At 45.5% G+C, this 20332-nt stretch overlaps 1 protein-coding gene across 2 annotated transcripts in view; it reads left to right on the top strand.

Moving 5' to 3' along the window:
* The window catches only part of TTC9 (tetratricopeptide repeat domain 9), a 42304-nt gene extending 22607 nt beyond the window's left edge, over positions 1-19697 (top strand). The window contains exons 2-3 of one of the 2 annotated variants that reach the window (XM_079914748.1): positions 5282-5464; positions 19581-19697. In XM_079914748.1, coding sequence (XP_079770874.1) covers positions 5282-5464; positions 19581-19633 — 236 coding nt within the window. In that variant the 3' untranslated portion in view covers positions 19634-19697. Of the gene's footprint in view, positions 1-5281; positions 5465-8208; positions 10406-19580 lie in introns of those variants that run through there. The other variant, XM_079914747.1, reaches the window with a different exon arrangement.
* The last annotated feature ends 635 nt before the right edge of the window (positions 19698-20332 follow it).

The following is a 20332-nucleotide window of genomic DNA, read 5'->3' as shown; positions in this document are numbered from 1 at the left end:
GCCTTGGCTTGGGAAGACCACATCCGAACATAATCCAGTCTCTGTGCCAGAACAAATCTCCACATGGCAGGACTGTCTTAGACAAGCCCTTCAATCGCTGCCCCCCCCATTTCTGATTGTCATCTGCAGCAGAAGATGCCTTTTACCAAAAGTAATAGAACAGAAGTCCTTTTGAAGAGGAACCAGTGAAACAATTTCATCCTTCTATTAAGTGGCAAACATTGATATTCACAGGCTGTTAGGTATGGTAGAGATGACTCAATGAAGTGTGGGCCCCTCGTTTTTACTGAGGCCCCGAAAGGGAAAGTGATTTTCCTAATGTTGGCTAGTGGCAAAGGTGGGACGAGGATCCAGCTCTTCTGATTCCCAGCCCAGTACTCTTTAGCATAGTGATCTGTGCCGTACAGTAGAGCACAGAGACTCGTATTTTAAACCTTATTTCAAACGGAGACCAGGTTGCTACAATGTGGAAGAGAACTCGTGGATCCTCAGTGGATCCAAAATGGCAAGCTAGGATCTCCCGGGATGACGGGATCCAAGCACGTGAGTGTAACAGCAGAGGGAACATGCTTCAGGGGTTCCCTAATGCTAGTCAGTTCTGACTCCTGGGTGCCGCTTGAATGAATCCCTTTCTCCTGCCTTTCTGCCTCAGCTTGAGTCAACCGAGTCACCATTATTTTATCATCCAAATCCACTCTTGCCCTAAGAATAAAGTCCCAGATCCTCAACATGAACCAGAAGGGTCTGTGTGTCCTGGTTTCATCTTGCTTCTCTAGCTTTATTCCCTTTTACCCTTCCCTTCAGTCTCTCTGCTCCAGCTGGGCTTGGCTACTCAAACCTCCTCAAATAAGCCATAATCTCTCTTTCTTTCTATCTTCCTTCCTTCCTTCCTTCCTTCCTTTCTTTTCTCTCTTTCTTTCCTTCCTTCCTTCCTCCTTTCTCTTTCCTTCTTTCTTTCCTTCTTCCTTCCTTCCTCCATCCCTCCCTCCCCCCCCCCCCCCACATAGAAAGATTTTTCTCCTTTCCACCTACATCAACTGTTCTCACACAAGCGTGATTCCCCCCGCCCCCCACCAGGGGACATCTGGCGATATCTGGAGACATTGTTTTGCTTGTCACAATTGGCATCTAGTGTGTAGAACACAAGGATGTTGCTAGACATCCTACAATGCACAGGACACCCCCCCCCCCAACAAACAATTACCCAGGTTAAAATATTTATGGTGCTGAGGTTGAGAAACACAACCTTTGGAACCCAGCTTAAACACTGCTTCTTCCAAGAAGCCTCCCACGATACTTGATCTTGGTTTAGGGCCCTCCCCCCTCAGGAGGCTCCCACTCATCACTTCTCCTTCACAGCTCTTGGCACACGGGGGTATTTGAGATAACGCACCATCTGCCCTCCCCAGCAGTCCATCAGCTCCAGGACGGGGCAGGGCGTTTGGTTCACCACCTCATCCCAGTGCCCTGTACAGTGCTCTGTGCAGTTAGTTTTTGTTTTGTTGACCCTGGGACCCAAAGGAAGGCTGTTTACACAGGTGCCCTGTCTTTTACGAGGGGTGATGTGGTTTCTAAAGGCTTCACACGTAGACCCACAGGTACCCATGGGCAAGAGCACAGTCTTGGGAGCCAGGCAGAAGTGGGAGGCTATCGTAATTCCGCCACCTCCTAGTTGAGTGACCTCCAGCAGGTTACCTACTTTCTCTGGAACTGGGTTTCATCATCAGTAAAAGAAGCATAACGGAGAACCTGTTTCATAGATTTGCTGTGAAGATGAAAAGACATAGTATATGTAAGGTACTGAGGTAAGGTAAGGTATCCTCTGACACAAGGTAAGGGATTAACGACAGAGAGGAAGAAAAGGCAATGGGACAAAATGACCTAGTCTCAGGGTTTCCTGCAGCCCCCAGGCCCTGGGTAGCAGGCAGAGAAACATGGAAGAAACATCAAGAGACTGCTGGTCAACCTCTCCTTCTTAACTTCTTCAACTCTAAAATGTGCCTACAAACATCCCATTTTACTTATCCCATGGACTTGTTATATGTACCCCAGATAACTCCCCACCCAAACAAGAGAGGTACCTAAACATCACCTGCAGGTAGGGCTGAGTGCAGCCCAGACTGTCTCTTGCCTCCTCCACCCTGGGCCTTCTTAAGAGCTCTGGCCTGCCACCCCTTGTTTCTTATCTGGATTCCCCCTCTCGGTGCAGACTTTTGGGAAGGCAGCCCATCTGGACCCGAGCTAACTCCAGATTTCTCCATCTCCCTGGGCTCTGCCTCTGGTGCCAATAGGGCCTCCACACCCTGTAACCTGCCGGGCCCCACCTCCCCTGCGGTCTGAACCCAGGTCCACAACCAGGTCTCACAGTTCACACCAGATCTGCAGGGGAATTCCAGGCATTTTCACTGAATGAGTCCTGGAAATCGACTGCTATCCTTCTTTTGCCCAAGGTGGGGGGACGGTGTGTTAGCGGGAGGACTTTCCCGTTTCCAGGCCTTTTTGCTTCCCCCCCACCCCAGTTTTAGACATTCAAACACTGTTTTTTAAAACAAACAGAGATCCATTTCCTAGACTGCTCAGGTCAGCAAACAGAAGTGTCTGAGGATGGAGGGCTGGACAGGAAGAGGGCTCTCAGCTGAGAACGGAGGACACGAGATGGCCTGTGGAAGCTTGGACAGGAAACCCTTCAGTTCTGGGGGCAGCTGTTAGAGCCAAGTCCCACACAGGTAGCAGCCAGTGAGGTTCCCAGGCGGGAACCTCATGACAGAAGCCCTCCCTGTCCGCAGAGCTGTGAAAGCACCAAGGCAAACTCCAGCAGCAACGGAGTAGGGCAGGGGGGCAGGGGGGCCTCCACCCCACAGCTGAGGGAAGAGAGGGCAGGGAGCTGGTGGCATCAGCTCGGCAGGGTGGACCCCTAGTGTGCCAGCAGGTCTGCGTGTCTCTGAGACCACAGCCACCCACGCCCATGCCCACGGTGTTAGCAACCTGCTGCTTCTGTCGACTTGTTTGGCTTCCTGCCCTGTAGCGAGTGGAACGTGATGGGTCAATTTCCAGATCTGGGCTGATTCTCTGCCACTTCCTGGTTGTCATAGCGCCAACTCAGCCTGCAAAAGGATGTTTTTTGTTTGGGTTTTTTTTGTTTTTTTGGGTCTAAAATGCCCGATGAAAGATCTGGTCTCTTAATCAGCAGTTCACATCCCTGGGAAGTTATTTAAGGAATCAAAGCAGCAGAAGTTAGACCCCTGAAGATTAAAATCAGTGACTTGACTCTATCCCGAGGATGATTCTTCCAACGTGGGAGAAACCTGGGTGCAAAGGAGCAGCGCATCAGCATCCTCCCACGTCCCACGTCCCACCAGCCAGGTCTTGGCAGGAAGCAGCAGTTTGACCTGCTAAGTCTGTTTTCATTCACTTTGAAGAAGCAGACAGGTGCCCTTCCGCCACCGCACCCCACCCCCTTTTAAAAAATTCCTCCAGTGTGTTTGACACCCCTCTTTGCCTTTAGTCAACGCCTACTGAATGCTTGAGGGATGGAATGGAGGCCGAGGTAGCTCAGCAGGGCTGGGATTAGGGTGAGGCAAGTGAGGCCCCTAGGGCACAGTATGTAAGGAGGTGCTCACTCAAGGGTACAAGCTTCCTCACCCTCGCCCTAGCCCTGGCCCTGTGACTGATCGCTGTGAGAGAAAGCTTCAAGGGGGAGACGGTTTACTCAGAGATAACTGACTCTGGAATAGGAAGGAGCCCCACATAGGCAGCTGCCAGCCTCAGCTTCCTCTTGCCTGGGACCCCCAGGTCTCTCACGCCCAGAGGTGTGCTCTGTATAAGGCTGGTCACTAGCCCGTCAGAGGCCCCTGCTCCCAGGGACTGCAGAGACAAACGTGTGGAAGAGAACTTGAGGAAAGTAGAGGCAGTTGTCACCACGGGATTGCAGGGGCTGCAAAGAATTATAATGACATGAAGTAACAGTGTGGGTGTTTACTATGTGCCAAGCCCTGTGTCAAATACTGTGCCACCATTTCATATAATCCCTTCAACAGCTCAGTGAGGAACCTGGGCTCTGGAGCTGGACAGTTTTGATTTAAATCTCAGCCTTGCCTCTTTCATGTTGTGTGTCCTTGGGAAGTTACTTAAACCTCTCTGGGCCTCAGCTTCCTCATCTGTAAAATGGGAATAATACTTGGACCTTCGTTATAGTATCCCAAAGATTCTATCAGGTGAGACAAGTAAAGCAACGAAGCAAGCATCCGGCACAAGGGAAGCGTTTGACAAATATTGGCCAAGGTTAGTATTGTCATTGCCTCTTGTGGCTTGTCCCTACCGTAGCCACAACAAAAGTGTCACAGACTGATGGCTTATACAATAGATACGTTCTTTCTCATGGTTCTGGAGGCTAGGAGTCCAAGATCAAGGTGTTGGCAGGGTTGATTCCTTCTGAGAGCTGTGCCTCTCTCCTAGCTTCAGGTAGCCCCAGGCATTCCTTGGCCATCTTTTCCCTGTGTCTCTTCACATCGTCTTTCCTGTGTGTCTGTCTTGGTGTCCAAACTTCTCATTTGTCTTAGTCTCTTTGGGCTGCTGTAACAAAAGCATTGCACAGTGGGTGGCTCAAACAACAACCACTTATTTCTCATAGTTCTAGGGGCTGGGAAGTCCAAGATCAAGACACCGCAGATTCAGTGTCTGGTGAGGGCCCACTTCCTGGTTCATAGATGGCTGTTGTCTCACTGTGTCCTCACATAGCAGAAGGGGTGAGGGAGCTCTCTCATGCTCTCTTTTATAAGAGCATGAATCCCAGTCATAAGGGCCCCACCCTCAATACCTAGTCACCTCCCAAAGACCTCACCTCCAAATACCGTCACTCTGGGAATTAGTGTTCAACATGTGAATGTTCGGGGGGACACAAACATTCAGTCTATTGTACCCTTTTTATAAGGACACTGGTAAGATTGGATTAGAACCCACTCTAATGACCTCTCTTTAACTGGATTACCTTTGTAAAGACCCTATTTCCAAAGAAGGTCACATTCTAAAGCACTGGGGGTTAGGACTCAATTCATATTACAAGGTCAGGTAACTTGCTCAAGGTCACAGAGCTTGTTGAAGATGAAACTGGATCCTAGAACCCTGGATTATTTGATGACAAACTCCACGGCATAAACCGCACCGTAAAGCCCCAGCACTCGTAAACCTTCTCCGGTCAGAGAGGAAAAACCAAAGGGAGACATTCAGAGCCTGCTGCTGTTGTGGTGATGACACTATCCCTTCTTTCTCCCTTCCTCTGTAGCCTGCCTGCTCCAGGCTGAGCTGGTGAACTATGAACGAGTCAAAGAGTACTGCCTCAAAGTCCTGAAGAAAGAAGGGGAGAATTTCAAGGCCCTTTACCGGTCCGGCGTGGCCTTCTACCACCTTGGAGACTACGACAAAGCACTCTACTACCTGAAAGAAGCAAGGACCCGACAGCCAACAGGTAAGGCAGCAACTGCTCTTTCCTTACCACCAGCCCCCTGGGGCAGCTCCCAGGCCGTCTCATTGCCGTGGTCAGAGTTCCTGGCTGGCAGGGCCAGGCAGGGAGGGAAATGGCAAATGAAGGGTCAGGTGTGTGCTAGGTCCTGGAACAAGGAGAACACATAGTCCATGCCTTTGCCTGGGGTCTGGGTTCCAGGGAGCTTGGGCATCTCTTCTTTTCAAATAGAATATGGAATTCTTCATTTCTCCAACCGAGAATCCAGCCCTCTTTACTTATTCAACGGGTACATATTGTATTCTTACTATGTGCCAAGATTTGTGCTGGGTGCCAAGGATGGAGATGAGAAGACGCGGTCCCCACTTGTGAGGAGCTCACATTCTGGTTGATGAGACAGAATACAAATGGATAATCTGGGGGCTAAGCCCAGCATCCTCCAGGAAGCATGCTCCAACTCCTTCAGTCAGATCCTAGTCCTTAGAGCAGGTGTCATCTGTACCATTTGCTTAAATCACATCCACTAGCCCCGCCATTCATTCATGCCACAGGTATATATCGAGCAGGTACAATGGGCCAGGAACTCTTCTAGGTGCTGGGTAAATAGCAGGGAACAAAAAAAAGTTGCTACCTTCAAGGACGTTATGTTATAATGGAAGGAGATGGACAGTAAACAGACAAATGGATAACGTAATATTTAGTAGTAGTAAGTGCTATGAAGGAAGTAAAGCAGAGTCAGAGGATCAAGATTAAAGGGGGTGCTATTTCAGACCAGGTGGTCAGGAACACCCTCTCTGAGGAGGTATCATTTATTTATTTATTTTTTAATAAATTTATTTATTTATTTTTGGCTGAGTTGGGTCTTTGTTGCTGCGCAGGGGCTTTCTCTAGTTGTGGCGAGCGGGGGCTACTCTTCGTCGCGGTGTGCAGGCTTCTCATTGTGGTGCCTTCTCTTGTTGTGGAGCACGGGCTCTAGGGGCACAGGCTTCAGTAGTTGCTGCTCACAGGCTCCGTAGTTGTGGCTCGCGGGCTCTGGAGCGCAGGCTCCGTAGTTGTGGCGCACGGGCTTAGTTGCTCCGCGGCGTGTGGGATCTTCCCGGACCAGGGATCAAACCCGTGTCCCCTGCACCGGCAGGCAGGTTCTCAACCACTGCGCCACCAGGGAACACTTGAGAAGGTATCATTTAAACCATGACTTTGACTTGCTGTTGCCGTGGTTGTTCATATGGATGATTTCTTTTTAATGCAATTCTCCTTCCAAGGAGTCTTGCTAGGATGAATTTGCAAATACCCAATATGCTTTTTTCTTTATTTTTTTAAAGAACACTAATATCTTTATTTTTATGTGTTGTTGATTTGTTTTCTGTATATAAATCGTGTTCCCCCAGCTCTACTATAAGCCACTTGAGGACCAAGAATGGGACTCATTCAACAGAGTTTTCTTGAGCACCTGCTATCTGCCAGTACTGTTCTGGGTGCCCTGCCAGGCATTCTGGAATATTATACAGCATTCATTTGTGCTTGTGGAAGTAAACATCTCAGGCAGCCTAATTCATATTTTGGTGTGTGCAGGGCTAAATAGTTGTTCTATGTTTAGAACACTCACTAATTTAAGGGCTGGAACTGGGGGGAAATTCCCCAGTTTGTGGTGAGGTGGTTGCCTAACCTTACTAGTAAGAACGAGATAAGACAATGAAGCAAATTTCTTCTAAACTCTCCAACTGAAAAACATTACAGGGGCTTCCCTGGTGGCGCAGTGGTTAAGAATCCGCCTGCCAATGCAGGAGACACGGGTTCGAGCCCTGGTCCAGGAAGATCCCACATGCCGTGGAGCAACTAAGCCCGTGAGCCACAACTACTGACCCTGCGCTCTAGAGCCCGCGAGCCACAACTACTGAGCCCACGTGCCACAACTACTGAAGCCCGCGCGCCTACAGCCCATGCTCCCAACAAGAGAAGCCACCGCAATGAGAAGCCCGCGCACCGCAACGAAGAGTAGCCCCCGCTCGCCACAGCTACAGAAAGCCTGCGCGCAGCAACGAAGACCCAACACAGCCAAAAATAAATAAAATTATTTTTTTAAAAAAAACATTACAATCAACTAATATTTATTGATCATTTGGATTAAGCCCTTTTAGACATATCTACTTTGGTCCTCATAGCAATTTTATGAGGAAGATATTATGATCCCTGGGAGAGGCAGCCTTTGGATTCAGATGCAGCAACTATGTGTGTCTCCTTGGGCATCTGACTTAATCTCTCCGGGGCCCAGTTTTAACTTTGGTCACAGTGAGGATGATGAAACATACCTTACAGGATTATAATGAGGGTTCAGTGAGACGATGAAGGTTAAAAACATGGCATAAAGTAGGCACTCAAAAACGGAGGTTGTTTCTTGCAGACGAGACAGGAGGCTCAGAGAAACTTCTAAGTTGCCTGAGGTTAAACTCCAACTAACTGTGCTGACTCAGGACCACTGGGGTTTGCTGCTCCATAGACATAAGGGGAGAAATTCCCCTGTCTCTCCTCTCCTTGCCATCTGTCCTCTGGGTCACAGGGACCTGTCCACGTGGAGACGCGGAGCAGTCAGAGAGAGGAACCACATCCTGGTTGCCCTTCAGCCACACTGGACCTTGGCTGGGTGCGTCTGGCTTGTCCATGGTCTGCAGATACAGCTTTGGTCTGATTCTCCACAGACCCAAGAGTTCCCCTCACCAGCTGTTCCCTAAGGTGTGTTTCTCTCCTCACAGACACCAACGTGATTCGATATATCCAGCTGACGGAGATGAAGCTCAGCAGATGCTCCCAGAGAGAGAAGGAAGCCATGTAACTGGAACACCTTTCTAGAGCCGAGCCTAACCCGGGACATCCAGGCACCTGCTGGTGGAGAGCTCTTCCCAGAGTTCTGTTCCTTTCTCCCCACTTCCTCCTTCTATTGCCCCTCAACTCTTTGTCTACTCCCAGTGTGAAAAGAAGGAGACGTGCAGATTTGGAATCTGGTGGGTTGCCCTGACAAGGGACATCCTCTTTCCGGTAGGGCAGCCGCTGAGAGGGACCTAACTTCAGCGGGAACAGCCGGAGAGGACTGTCACAGGTTGGGAATGCCATTGCAGCTTTGACTTGGGCCAGTGCTTCCGGCAGAGGCAGAGCCTGGCAGGTGCACCATCCCAAAGGGGTCGGGCACGGAGCCCACGGGCTGGACCCCTCCACAGCTGCCTGACAGACTGCAGCATCTCAAGGCAACTGTGACAAATCCAGGGATGAGACAGACACCAGAAGCGTTGGTTAAGCCAACAGAGTCTGAGAGTCTGTGCACTGGATTCCTGCACACAGACCCGCTCCCCACCCCCAAAACCTCAGGCCCTGCCTCCCTCCCTCGCTCGTTGTCTTGGTGTGTGCTTTCTCCTCTCCCACTTGGGGATCTGAGACTCTGCCAGGATTCACATGCCATCGAAGCCCACTCTCAGTGCCCTCTGGTGACCACACATACCATTCTCCCAGACTCCCAGCCAGCAGGCAGCTGTGACAGCAGAAGGGCAGGGTAGAGTGGGCCAGGGGCTGACCACATAGGGACGGGGAGAGGGAGAGATGATATCTAGGGGAAAGAGCATTGTATAGACTGGGAGACTGAACTGCGGACGAATTAAGTGTAAATAAAAATAAATTAACAGGCAGCAGTTCCTGTCATTTCTGTTGAAAGCGGCCCACTCCCTCACTTTTACTCCCTCCCGCAACCCTCGATCAGAGCTGCTTGCAGCCAGGTAGGATGGGACTTCCCCCAAAACAATGAGCCATTTGCGCAGGGGTGTACAATGCTGGCTGCGCCTTTGTGCTTTTAGAGTAGGCTGGCATTGTGGAGACTGCCCAGGGATTTGGCTGTGTGGGAACCTGTAGCCTCTCTTTTGATGAAATTACCTGGACTCAATATCTAGCACATAGAATGTGTTCAACAAATATTTGTTGAATGACTAAATGATGACTGCAGACTGGCTCTCCTGCCTTAAACTAATTTTATCCCAGCCTAGTCTCCCGATGCCGATGCCCTTTTTGCGATGCCATGTTGCTTCAGTCAAATCAGAGACGCTTACTGAGGGCTTCTTGTTTGCCTGTCATTGTACAGTTTGCCCTGGGACGTAGGATGTAGTCCCAGTCTTCAAGGAGTTGGAAGAGTTGAGAAATAGTCATAGGAGATTATTACCAATGATACCTTTAATTTATATGATGCTTTAAAATTTTCGAAGCACTTTCATGTATTTTTTGTGTGATCCGTGAGATAATATTGTACAAATTAAAATATATACAGATGCAATAATATTAATAGTGAGCATTTATTAAATGCACTGTCCTCAGATCTTTACATGTATAATCTCATTTCTTTTGTGCAATTACCCTACTATTCCCATCTGATGGATAAGAAAACTGAAAAAGAGAAAACTAGCCCAATGTTGCATGGCCTTAAGTGGCATAGCTAGGATTTGAACCGAGTCTGTCTGACTCCAGAGCTTCAGCTGTTAACTACTCTGTAGTTAGTTGCTGCCCTAAAAAGTATAATATTGGGTAGTTACAACCATTCAAAAGCAGGACAGTATGTGTGACAAACCTTGACTACGTCAATGATGGTACGTGGACTGCCTTTCATATTTAGCCCAAGGTGAAAAATTGTCCCTAACACTTGACTCCCTAGTGGCGGAAAAGGCAGCTGAGACCCAGCAGTTATTTCTGTGTATTGTTTATTCTCCTTGCTGACGGGCCAGCACGTATCCAAACAATCCACCCAGCATTCCTCACCCCATCCCCAGCTTTGGGGAAGAGTCACAGTTCCAGGTAGAGATTGAAAGGAAACACAAAGTTAATTCTGGCTTATTTGTTTAATCAGAGGCTCCAACACTGCAGGATCCAATCACTTCTGAGGGGCCCAGAAGCCGGCAGCACAGTTTATATTCACATAGCTCCTCAAAGGCTTCCAACTGGGGCTGCAAGAAGGTGCTAGAAATATCCAGGGGCCCCCAGTTGGTTGCCTATAGCTCACCCTCTGGAGAAGGGAAAAAGGGAAAAACGCTGATACTGCTGTCACATCCTCCCCCACCCCTACCATGTCCTCCTCTCTGCCCTCTTCCCCCAAAATGATTTCACATGACCCTAACTCAAATCCACCCCGCAGCACGCATAGTACAGGCAAACGTGCAGAACTCCCCTCTTCCTGAGGCTCCAGCCCAGAACGTTTGCGAGTTGGCAGACTGCTTGTTAGGATCTGAAGGATGAAGATGAGGTCAGAGGTGGTGTGCAGAACCAGTTCAAATGGGCAGGGTCTTCCTTTGGTCTTCGTGCCATGAAGAAGGACTCAGAGTAACTATTCGCAGCGTGGAACAGGAGAGGGGTCTTGCCTCACCGAGTGAGTTGGGGCAGAGCTGGACAGATGGGGATGATAAGATTGCTGCCATCCTTCCAAAGAAAACGGTTGAAAACCAGAACTAGGTGAGGACAACCTCATGGGACCTCATAGAACAAGCGACCAGGTCTTCTGCTTGTCTGGTAACGTAGGTACGCGTGCTGGGAACTCCATTCACTGTGACCCAAAGTTAAATGATCCCAAAGAAAAAAGCTGCCTGGGACTTGTTTGAGATGGTGGGACTGAACTTCCTGTGCGTTTGTCCAGAGACTTCAGAGAGCCGGTAGGCAACATCAGCTCTGTTCCCCTTAACAAACCATCAGCTTCCTTCTCCTCGTCCCTCCCCCAAACAGGGACTGGTATTTAATTATACGTTTTGTTTGCAGATATCACTGCTGAGCTATACTTGGAGCGCTCATCCTGGATCTGACCTGCTTTGCCATCTCCCGCTTGGACTTTTGTGATAGACTCTTTGGGGAAAAAATATTATACTTTTATTGTAATTATTATGAAAGCCTCACATGTGTATTGTAGAAATATTAGGGGAAAAAAAAGATAAATTCCGCCCCATAATCCTGCTACCGGAGACAGATATTGTTATCCTTATGGATGTATCTTTTGGTTGTTTTTGGTATAAATGTACACATGCACATGCATTTTTTTAAACAAAGATTGGATCATACTGTACATACTCTTTAATAACTCACTTTTCAAAATGTGTATTTATATTGTAGAATATGTAATGCATACACAGGTACAAAATTCAAGAATTACAAAAAGATCTGGAGTCGGAAGTAACTCTCTTTCCTGCCCTGTCTGCCAGCCTCTAGTTTCTCTCCAGCTACTTGTATATCCTTTCAGAGACAGTTACGCATTTTCAAGTGTATGTATCTATTTTGTCACAAATGGTAGCACATGGGACACACTTTCTGCACCTTGTGCTACTTCACCCACTATAACACGAACGTACCATTTTTTGCTGGTCTCGCAAACTGTTTCAACAGCGTCCTCCTTATGTGGGTGGACCCTCATTTGGTAACCGATCTTACAATAGTGATTATCTCATGCGTTCCCAATCTTTATTGTAAATAATATTGCAACAGACATTCTTGTAGCTAAATTTTGCACATATCTAGGACTATTTCCTGAGGATAAAATCTGAGAAGGATGTCGTTTGGCTATCTTTAAGAATTTTGATATATTTTACCAACTGCCCTCTGGAGAGTTTGTACCAAAGCACTCTTCTACTTGCAGGCTTGAGAGTGCCCTGTTCCCTGCACCCTCACTACAGGTGGGTATTATCACTTACCAAATCTTTACCAATTTGAGAGGAAAATAATAGTATATCAATGTTATATGAACTCACAATTCTTTATTAGTGAAGAGCATCTTCATATGCTTATTGACCATTTGTACCTCCTTCTTTGTGATTTTTCTATTTATTTGATATTGGTATGTTTATTATCAATATGTAATTTTATTAAGAGTATGATTTTGGGCAAGAAACACTGCCAAGTATGCTTTCCAAGTGCTTTGTTTTCAAATTTTGTTTATGGTGCTTTTTGACATACATAAATTCTTAATTCTGCAATTCTTTTGTTCCTCTGTTGCCAGCTTCTTCTGCCTACGGTTCACCTTTTCATTTCTAGCAGAGTGGCCCTTCTAAAACACCGTCTGATTATGTCATGCCACAGCTTAGAAATCTTTAGTGGCTGCTCATCACTTTTAGAATAAAGGCCAGACTCAGCATAACACACAAGGTCTTTCATGTGATTTCTCCCACTGACACCTCCTGGTCCTCTTCCCAAGGTTCCCTACATTCTACTGTTGCCTAGCTTCTTGTGATTCCCCGAACCCATTGTTCTGGGGTCTCTGGGCCTTTCCATGCTGTTCCCTCTGCCCAGTTGGCTATGCCTCACCCCTCCAGTCCACTCTTTGCCATGCTAACGCCTATAGGACTTGTTCAAGTCATCACTGCTTGAAAGCCTTCCTTGATTCCTTAGTCTGCATTCCAAACAACATGAGTCTACCTCTGCCTGGCATCTGCTACAAATAGGAATCAGAACTTCCTATTCCTATTCGTCTGGTCCACTATCCGGATGTTCCTCAGGGCGGACACTGTGGTTTATTCATCTTTGCAGCTAGAATGCCTAGTACAATGCCTGGCACATACTAAGTGGCCAATAAACGTTGAGCATTGAACCTGGGATGAATGATGGATCCGGTGGCAAATGTTACTTGAAGTAAGTGCAGGGCTCACTGGATCTTGGCTTCTGAGGACTGAAGAAATCCTAGGAGACTTGGGTTAGAAGAGAAGCTATGGGGCTTCCCTGGTGGCGCAGCGGTTGAGAGTTTGCCTGCTAATGCAGGGGACGCGGGTTCGAGCCCTGGTCTGGGAGGATCCCACATGCCGCGGAGCAACTGGGCCCGTGAGCCACAACTACTGAGACTGCGCATCTGGAGCCTGTGCTCCGCAACGAGAGAGGCCGCGATAGTGAGAGGCCCGCGCACCGCGATGAAGAGTGGCCCCCGCTTGCCGCAACTAGAGAAAGCCCTTGCACAGAAACGAAGACACAACACAGCAAAAATAAATAAATAAATTACTAAACTCCTACCCCCAACATCTAAAAAAAAAAAAAAAAAAAAAATTCACTTCTGTCATATAGTCACAAGCCCAACCAGATTCAAAGAGAGGGGATATAGACCCCATCTCTCAGTTAGAGGTGTGTCAAAGAATCAGTGACCACGTTCTAAAAAAAAACCACCTAAAAAAAAAAAAAAAGAAGAGAAGCTATGTGCTCCAGTGCTGTGCTTTTTCCAAAACATCAGAATCACTTGAAGCAGCTTTTTAAAAATACATAATCTCAGGCTGTGCCTTAGATGCATTGAATCATGGGGATGATGCTCAAGCTACTATAGTTTTTTAACGTCCTGAAAAGTTTCCGCTGACCAGCCAGGTTAAGGAGCCACTGCTGAGGTAGCCCAGCAGGCAGTCAGAACACCCAGCTCCACTATTTCAAATCCTGTGATCTTTCGGCGTGGATAGATGGAGTTTTGTTTGAATACCAGCTTTGATGTCTACTAGCTGTGTGACCTTGGGGCAGTTGCTTGACTTTTCTGATCCTCATTTTCCTCACCTATACATGGCATAATGTCACATTTCTTAAAAGGCTGTTGGGAGGATTAAGAAGTACCTGTCTCCTAGCTCAGTACTTGGCACAGAGTAAGCATGGAATAAACATTCATTTCTTCCTCCCACCCTGCTCAGCCTCAGTTTCCTCATTTATAGTGTGGCTACTAATACCTGTATGTTTATCTTCTGTGTTTCCCTACACTGCACTCTAGAAGAAAGTGAACTTCCAGCAGGTCCCTGGGTTACTCTCTGATCAAATAGAACAAGTATAGATACTTGGGGGTTAGGGGAGCAGAGGAAGCCCCATACTCCATCACATGCCTTCTGCAAGCATATATCAGACTCCACAACAATCGGTTGGAATAATTCTGATGGTTTGCAGAACCAGGTGTTTCCTAGTCACACCCAAAAATCAACACAGTTTTCTTGCTGCAGTTGCTCCCACAGGCTAGCGGCTTCTGCGCTGCAAGAAGAAGGCAATTGTCAGGGAAAAGGATAGCCATCGCCCACTCTCCTTCCAATGCCATGGTATCCACATCCTGTGCCTCAGAGCAGGAAACACAAAACTGGCTGCAAGGCCAAAACAGCTGATCTGCAGCTGCTTAGATTAAAGTGCCCCTGCTTCCCACTCCCAATGCCTGCACTTTCTCTTCCCACCAGCCCAGAGCGGGTAACGCAGGCAGGGAAAATGCATTCAGTCCATCAGGCATGACAGAGTTCAAATTACCAAGTCAGCATGAAAAGTACCCCTCTAAATGGACTGAAATTGGATTCTGTAAAAAAACCACCCTCAGTGAGGCCCTTGGCTATTCATATTTGCTAAGACATGGAGAAGGGGGAGAAGGCAGAGGCCCCTGCAAAATGTTGGGAATCTCAGCTGTTCTGTTGAATTGCTTGTCTGGAAGTAAGCCAACAATTGAAAGCCAGATTTGCCCTGTCTTCAGCATCTCACAGAATATTAGGGCTGGAAAGGATTTAAAACTGAATCAACCTCTCAACTTACAGATGAGGGATCAAGTCCAGAGAAGATAAGTGACTTCTTCAAGGTCACACAGCTAGTAAGTAACAAAGCCAGAACTAGAACTCACATTAGTTTTCACATCAGTTTTCTAACAACAAATTTAACTTCTACCCAGTGAACCAAAATACACTTACAAAGCATCTTTCTTTTTTTAATGTGATGCTGTGACATTACTCTCTTCTAAAGAAAGAAGGAACATAATACTCACGCAATCATTCCCTCACTCAATATTTATCACTCCCATCACTTCACTGTAGGTGGTTAACAAGGTATTGTCTCTGCTTGAGAAACTCACAGTCTATAGGGAAGAAGGAAAAGTAAACAGGCAACTTCAAATCTGTGTAATAAATATTACAGAAAACACCAAGGGCACAGCAAGAAGGGGCATCTATAGCAATCCTGAAGGATCAAGGAAGATTTTCCCGAGGGAGTGCCAATGAGAGGAGCAGAAGTGGTAAGAGGGGTCAGCTTCAGACCAGGGTCAACGGCAAAGCTCTGTTACTCCCTTTCCTGGATACCATATGAAAGGATTTGAGGCCGTCAGCATGAGCTGTCTTTTCTCACCCTTTCCCTGTTTCCTCATGCCTGAGCTCAGGCAATGGCAATGTCACTTTACTACCCTTATAGGCCCAAGGGCTGAGAAGTCACAGAAAACTCTGCAGACTCTTATCTGATTAAATCCCCTCTGTGCAGAGTAGGGACAAGTACACCTGTTATCTCTGAGTGCAATCAGAAGCTCTTCAACACTTGTGATTTCCATAATAGGTGAAAATTCTACACTAGGTTTCACAAATGTAGCTCCAGAGCCATCACGGCATGCATACTTTTGATATATTCCATTGTTTTATGTTCCTTTTTTCCTCTAATCTCAGCCTCTTTATTCTAGAACAGCACTGTCCATAAGAAATATAATGTGAGCTACCTGTATAATTTTAAATTTTCTAGTAGCCAACCTTAAAAAAGTAAAAATAAACAGAGAAAATTACTTTTAGTAATATTTTCTAAACAAAAATAAGATGAAGAAAACAATCAAAAAATTAAATCATCAGGAATAAATTTAGCAAAAGCGCAAAACTGATACTCTGAAGACTACAAAACATTGTGGAATAAAATTAAAGAAGACCTGAATAAATGGAAAGACTTTCCATATTCATGAATTGAAAGTCTTAAGATTGTTAAGACAGTAATATTTTCCGGGACTTACCTGATGGTCCAGTGGTTAAGACTCCACCCTTCTACTGCAGGGGGCAGGGGTTCGAACACTGGTTGGGGAAGATCATGCATGCCTCGTGGCATGGCCAAAAAAAAAAAAAAAAAAAAGTAATACTTTCCAAGTTGATCTATGGATTCAACACAAACTCTATTAATATCCCAACTGATTTCTTTGCAGAAATTGACAAACTGATCCTAGACTTCATATGGAAATTCAAGAGACCCAGGATATCCAAAATAATCTTTAAAAGGAAGAGCAAAGTTGGATGACCCACACTTCTTGATTTCAAAATTGACTACAAAGCTACAGTAATTAAGACAGTGTGATACTGGCATATAGATCAATGGAATAGAAATAATAGTCCAGAAATAAACCCTCTCACTTGTGGTAAATTCATGTTCGACAAGGGTGCTAAGACAATTCAATGGGGGAAGAAGAGTCTTTTCAACAAACAGTGCTGGGACACCTGGATAACCATATGCCAAAGAATGAAGTTGGACTGCTACTTCACATCATATACAAAATATTTACTCAAAATGGATTGAAAATCTAAATCTAAGAGCTAAAACTATAGAACTCTTAAGAAAAGAACTTTGGCGTAAATCTTTATGATCTTGGATTAGGTGATGATTTCCTGGGTATGACACCAAAAGCACCAGCAACAAAAGTAAAAATAGATGAACTGGACCTTTTATCTATTAAAATTAAAAACTTCTGTGCTTCAGAGGACACCATCAGGAAAGCAAAATGACACTACACAGAATGGGAGAAATTTTTGCAATCATCTATGTGATAAGATAATTGTATCTAGAATATATAAAGAACTATTAAACCCTATAATAAAAAGACAATGGGCAAAAGCATCTGAATAGACATTTCTCCAAAGAAGGTATACAAATGGCCACTAAACACATTAACAAATGCTCAACACATCATTAGCTACTAGAGAAATGCAAATCAAAAGTACAGTGAGACACCCCTTCATACCCACTAGGATGACTATCATCAAAAGACAGATAACAAGTGTCCCGATGCAGGGAATTGGAATCCTTATACACTGCTTGTAGTAATATAATGTGGTACAGCTGCCGTGGAAAACATTTTGGCAGTTCCTCAAATGGTTAAACATAAAGTTACTGTATAACCCAGCAGTTCCGCTCCTAGGTATATACCTAAGAGAACTGAATACATATGTCCACACAAAAACTTACACACTAATATTCGTAGCAGTATTATTCATAAAAGCTAAAAAGTGGGGAAAATCCGGATGTTCATCAACTGATGAATGGATAAATAATATGTGACATATCTGTACAATGGAATGAAATTAAGTAGTGATACATTGTACAACATGGGTGAACCTTGAAAACATTAAGTGAAAGCAGCTAGTCACTAAATACCACATACGTACGATTCAATTTTTATGAAATTTCCAGAATAGGCAAATACTAGAGGCAGAGAGGAGATTAGTGGCTGCCCAGAGCTGGAGGTTTGGGCGTGGTGGTGGGAGGATTGGGGGGTGATGCCTCAGTGGTGCAGGGTTTCTTGCTGAAACGTGATGAAAATGTTCTAAGATTGATCATGGTGGTGGATGCACAACCCTGTGAATATACTGAAAGCCATTGTCAAGTACATTTTTTTTTTTGCTGCACTGCCCGTTCCCCCACCTGGAGTATTAGTTCCCCCACCTGGGAATCAACCTGGACCCTCAGCAGTGAAAGCGCCAAGTCTGAACAACTGGACCCCCAGGGAATTCCCTCAAGTACATTTTAAATGCATGAATTTTATCCCAATAAAACTGTTTAAGTAATGTATTTTATTTAGCCTAAGATATCTAAAATATTACCATTACAGCATACAATCAATATAGAAATTATTAATGATGAATTTACATTCTTTTTTCATAATCCAGTGTGTAATTTACACTGACAGCACATCTCCATTTGAACTAGTCACATGTTAATTGCTCAATAGTCATGCGTGGCTAGTGGTTACTGTATTGGACAGCAAAATTCTAGAGCTTCAAGGACCGTCCTATGTCATCAGGGGCCTTCCTGGTTATTTTAATCTTGCTCTTTCATGGAGTTTCCATGTCCCCCAACTCCAGACCCTTCCGTAGCTGCTGCCACTGAACCAAGGCAGAGGGGCAAGGATTGCAACATTGTAGGAGAGAGGGCAGCAGGGGAGAAGAGAGCGCAGTCATCTGCTCCCTGGGCCTCTACTTCTGACCCCACTCTGGCTCACACACCTTTTGTAATGTGAGCCAATCAGAGTTCAACTTCAGACTTTAACACTTATTTGCTGTGTGTCTCATTTCTGAAACTAAGGATAATAACAGTACCATTCTCAAAGATTTCCTGTGAAGATTAAATGCAATAATGGGGGTAAACTGCTTTGGATGGCGTCTGGTACAAAGTAAGCATTCTTTAGCATTAGCTAATTATTTAATGATAATAATAATAGTAATAAGATGAGAAGGAGGAAGAAGAAGGAGCAGAGGAATATTTTTTAACAGAATATATAATTATATACATTATATATGCATATTATATATAAATATATAATATAATGTAGTATATTCCTTATCCATTCATCCTTGTCCGCATCTTTGTCATCCGTTCATCCATTGATGGACACTTAGGTTGTTTGCATATCTTGGCTATTGTAAATAATGCTGCAATGAACGAGCAGAGGAATATTATCATTCCTAACGTCTCTAGGTTTTAGCAGAGTGCCTGGCATACAATAGATACTCAGGAAACCATAGCTCTCCACCCTGGAAGCTTATGACATCCCCAACAGTTGGTTCTCTAGTCTCTGCGTGAATGCTTCCAGGGAGTTTCATATCAAATAGAGCCCATTCCATTTTTAGGTACTTCTACTTGTTGAAATCCACCATCTTATATTGGACTGGAACTTATAAAGTGCACATATCTCACGTCTTACCAAGTATGCAAACTGATAAGTCCTAATAATGAATACTCCCCTGCAACCAACACAACAATCATGATATAGAACATTGCTGTCACCCTAGAAAGTTCTCTCATGCCCCTTTCCAGTTAATCTCCTCCCGGAAACCCTAGAAGTAACCACTATTCCCATTTCTAGCCCCGTAGATTGGTCTTGCAAAAATAAAAATTGCTTTTAAAGTTCATGTAAATGGAATAATACAGTATCGTCACATTGTATCTTTATCTCAATGCACAATTTTATTCCTATTGCATTTAATCATATTGATTTCAGTCTTCCCTTACAGCTTGTTGTGAGCATTTTCATCTTGATCCCATCACCCATATCTGCTCATTTCTCCCACTTGGTGCCACCTACAGATTTGATAATAATTCTTTCTTGTCCTTCGCCCAACAGGACACAAGAACAAAGATGGAGTCCAGCAGTACCTGACTAGAAATCTCCACTAATTTGAAAACGTAGGAGATGAGAAGCATTGTGGAGGTGCTGCCAAATAGGGGGCATGGGGAGAGGCTCCATGTTGATGGAGAAGACTGAGTTCTGCCTGGATTCATGGAAAGAGGGCAGTGCTGACATGGCATCCTGCTGGGGAGAGCGCAGGGCTGCAGAGGAAGGGCTGAGACTCACATGCATAGAAATGAGTGCTGAGCTGGAGGGAGGAAAAGAGCTTGGGGCGGGGCATATGGAGAACGGAGGACCCATCACTCACCCATAGTTAGAGGGCCACGAAAGTTTCCAAGATCATCTCGGAAGTCCTGAGCTAAGGTTATTGTTTGGTCTGGTTTTACGTTTGGTTTTATTTGTATTGATAAGTCCCAAATGGAGTCTGGCAGCTTATAAGAAAAATTATTTTCTTGGATTTAGAATCTACTGAAATTGTTAAAACCATGGAGCGCTCTTAGTCTCTCCCCAGCTTCAAATCAGTGAGGCTTTGGGTACCTGCTGAGTGCAGGCTGGAAGGTGGAGCTGCGGGAAAGGATGTTTGGGACTTGTTGGTTCTTTTCATCTTTCAGTCAGGGGATAATTCTGGTAAAGTAAAGCCCACCTTATCAAGATGTTCTTTAAACTTTCACTTTTTGATTACTTTTGATTCAGCATCATAGGGGCTTCTGTTTCTTTGACACACATGTGAACTCAGAAATGTAGAT

Source organism: Stenella coeruleoalba (genome assembly GCF_951394435.1).
Source record: "Stenella coeruleoalba genome assembly, chromosome: 2".
Lineage (NCBI taxonomy): Eukaryota > Metazoa > Chordata > Mammalia > Artiodactyla > Delphinidae > Stenella > Stenella coeruleoalba.
Note: the sequence above shows the minus strand (reverse complement) of the source record. Positions and strands in the feature narration are given on the sequence as shown.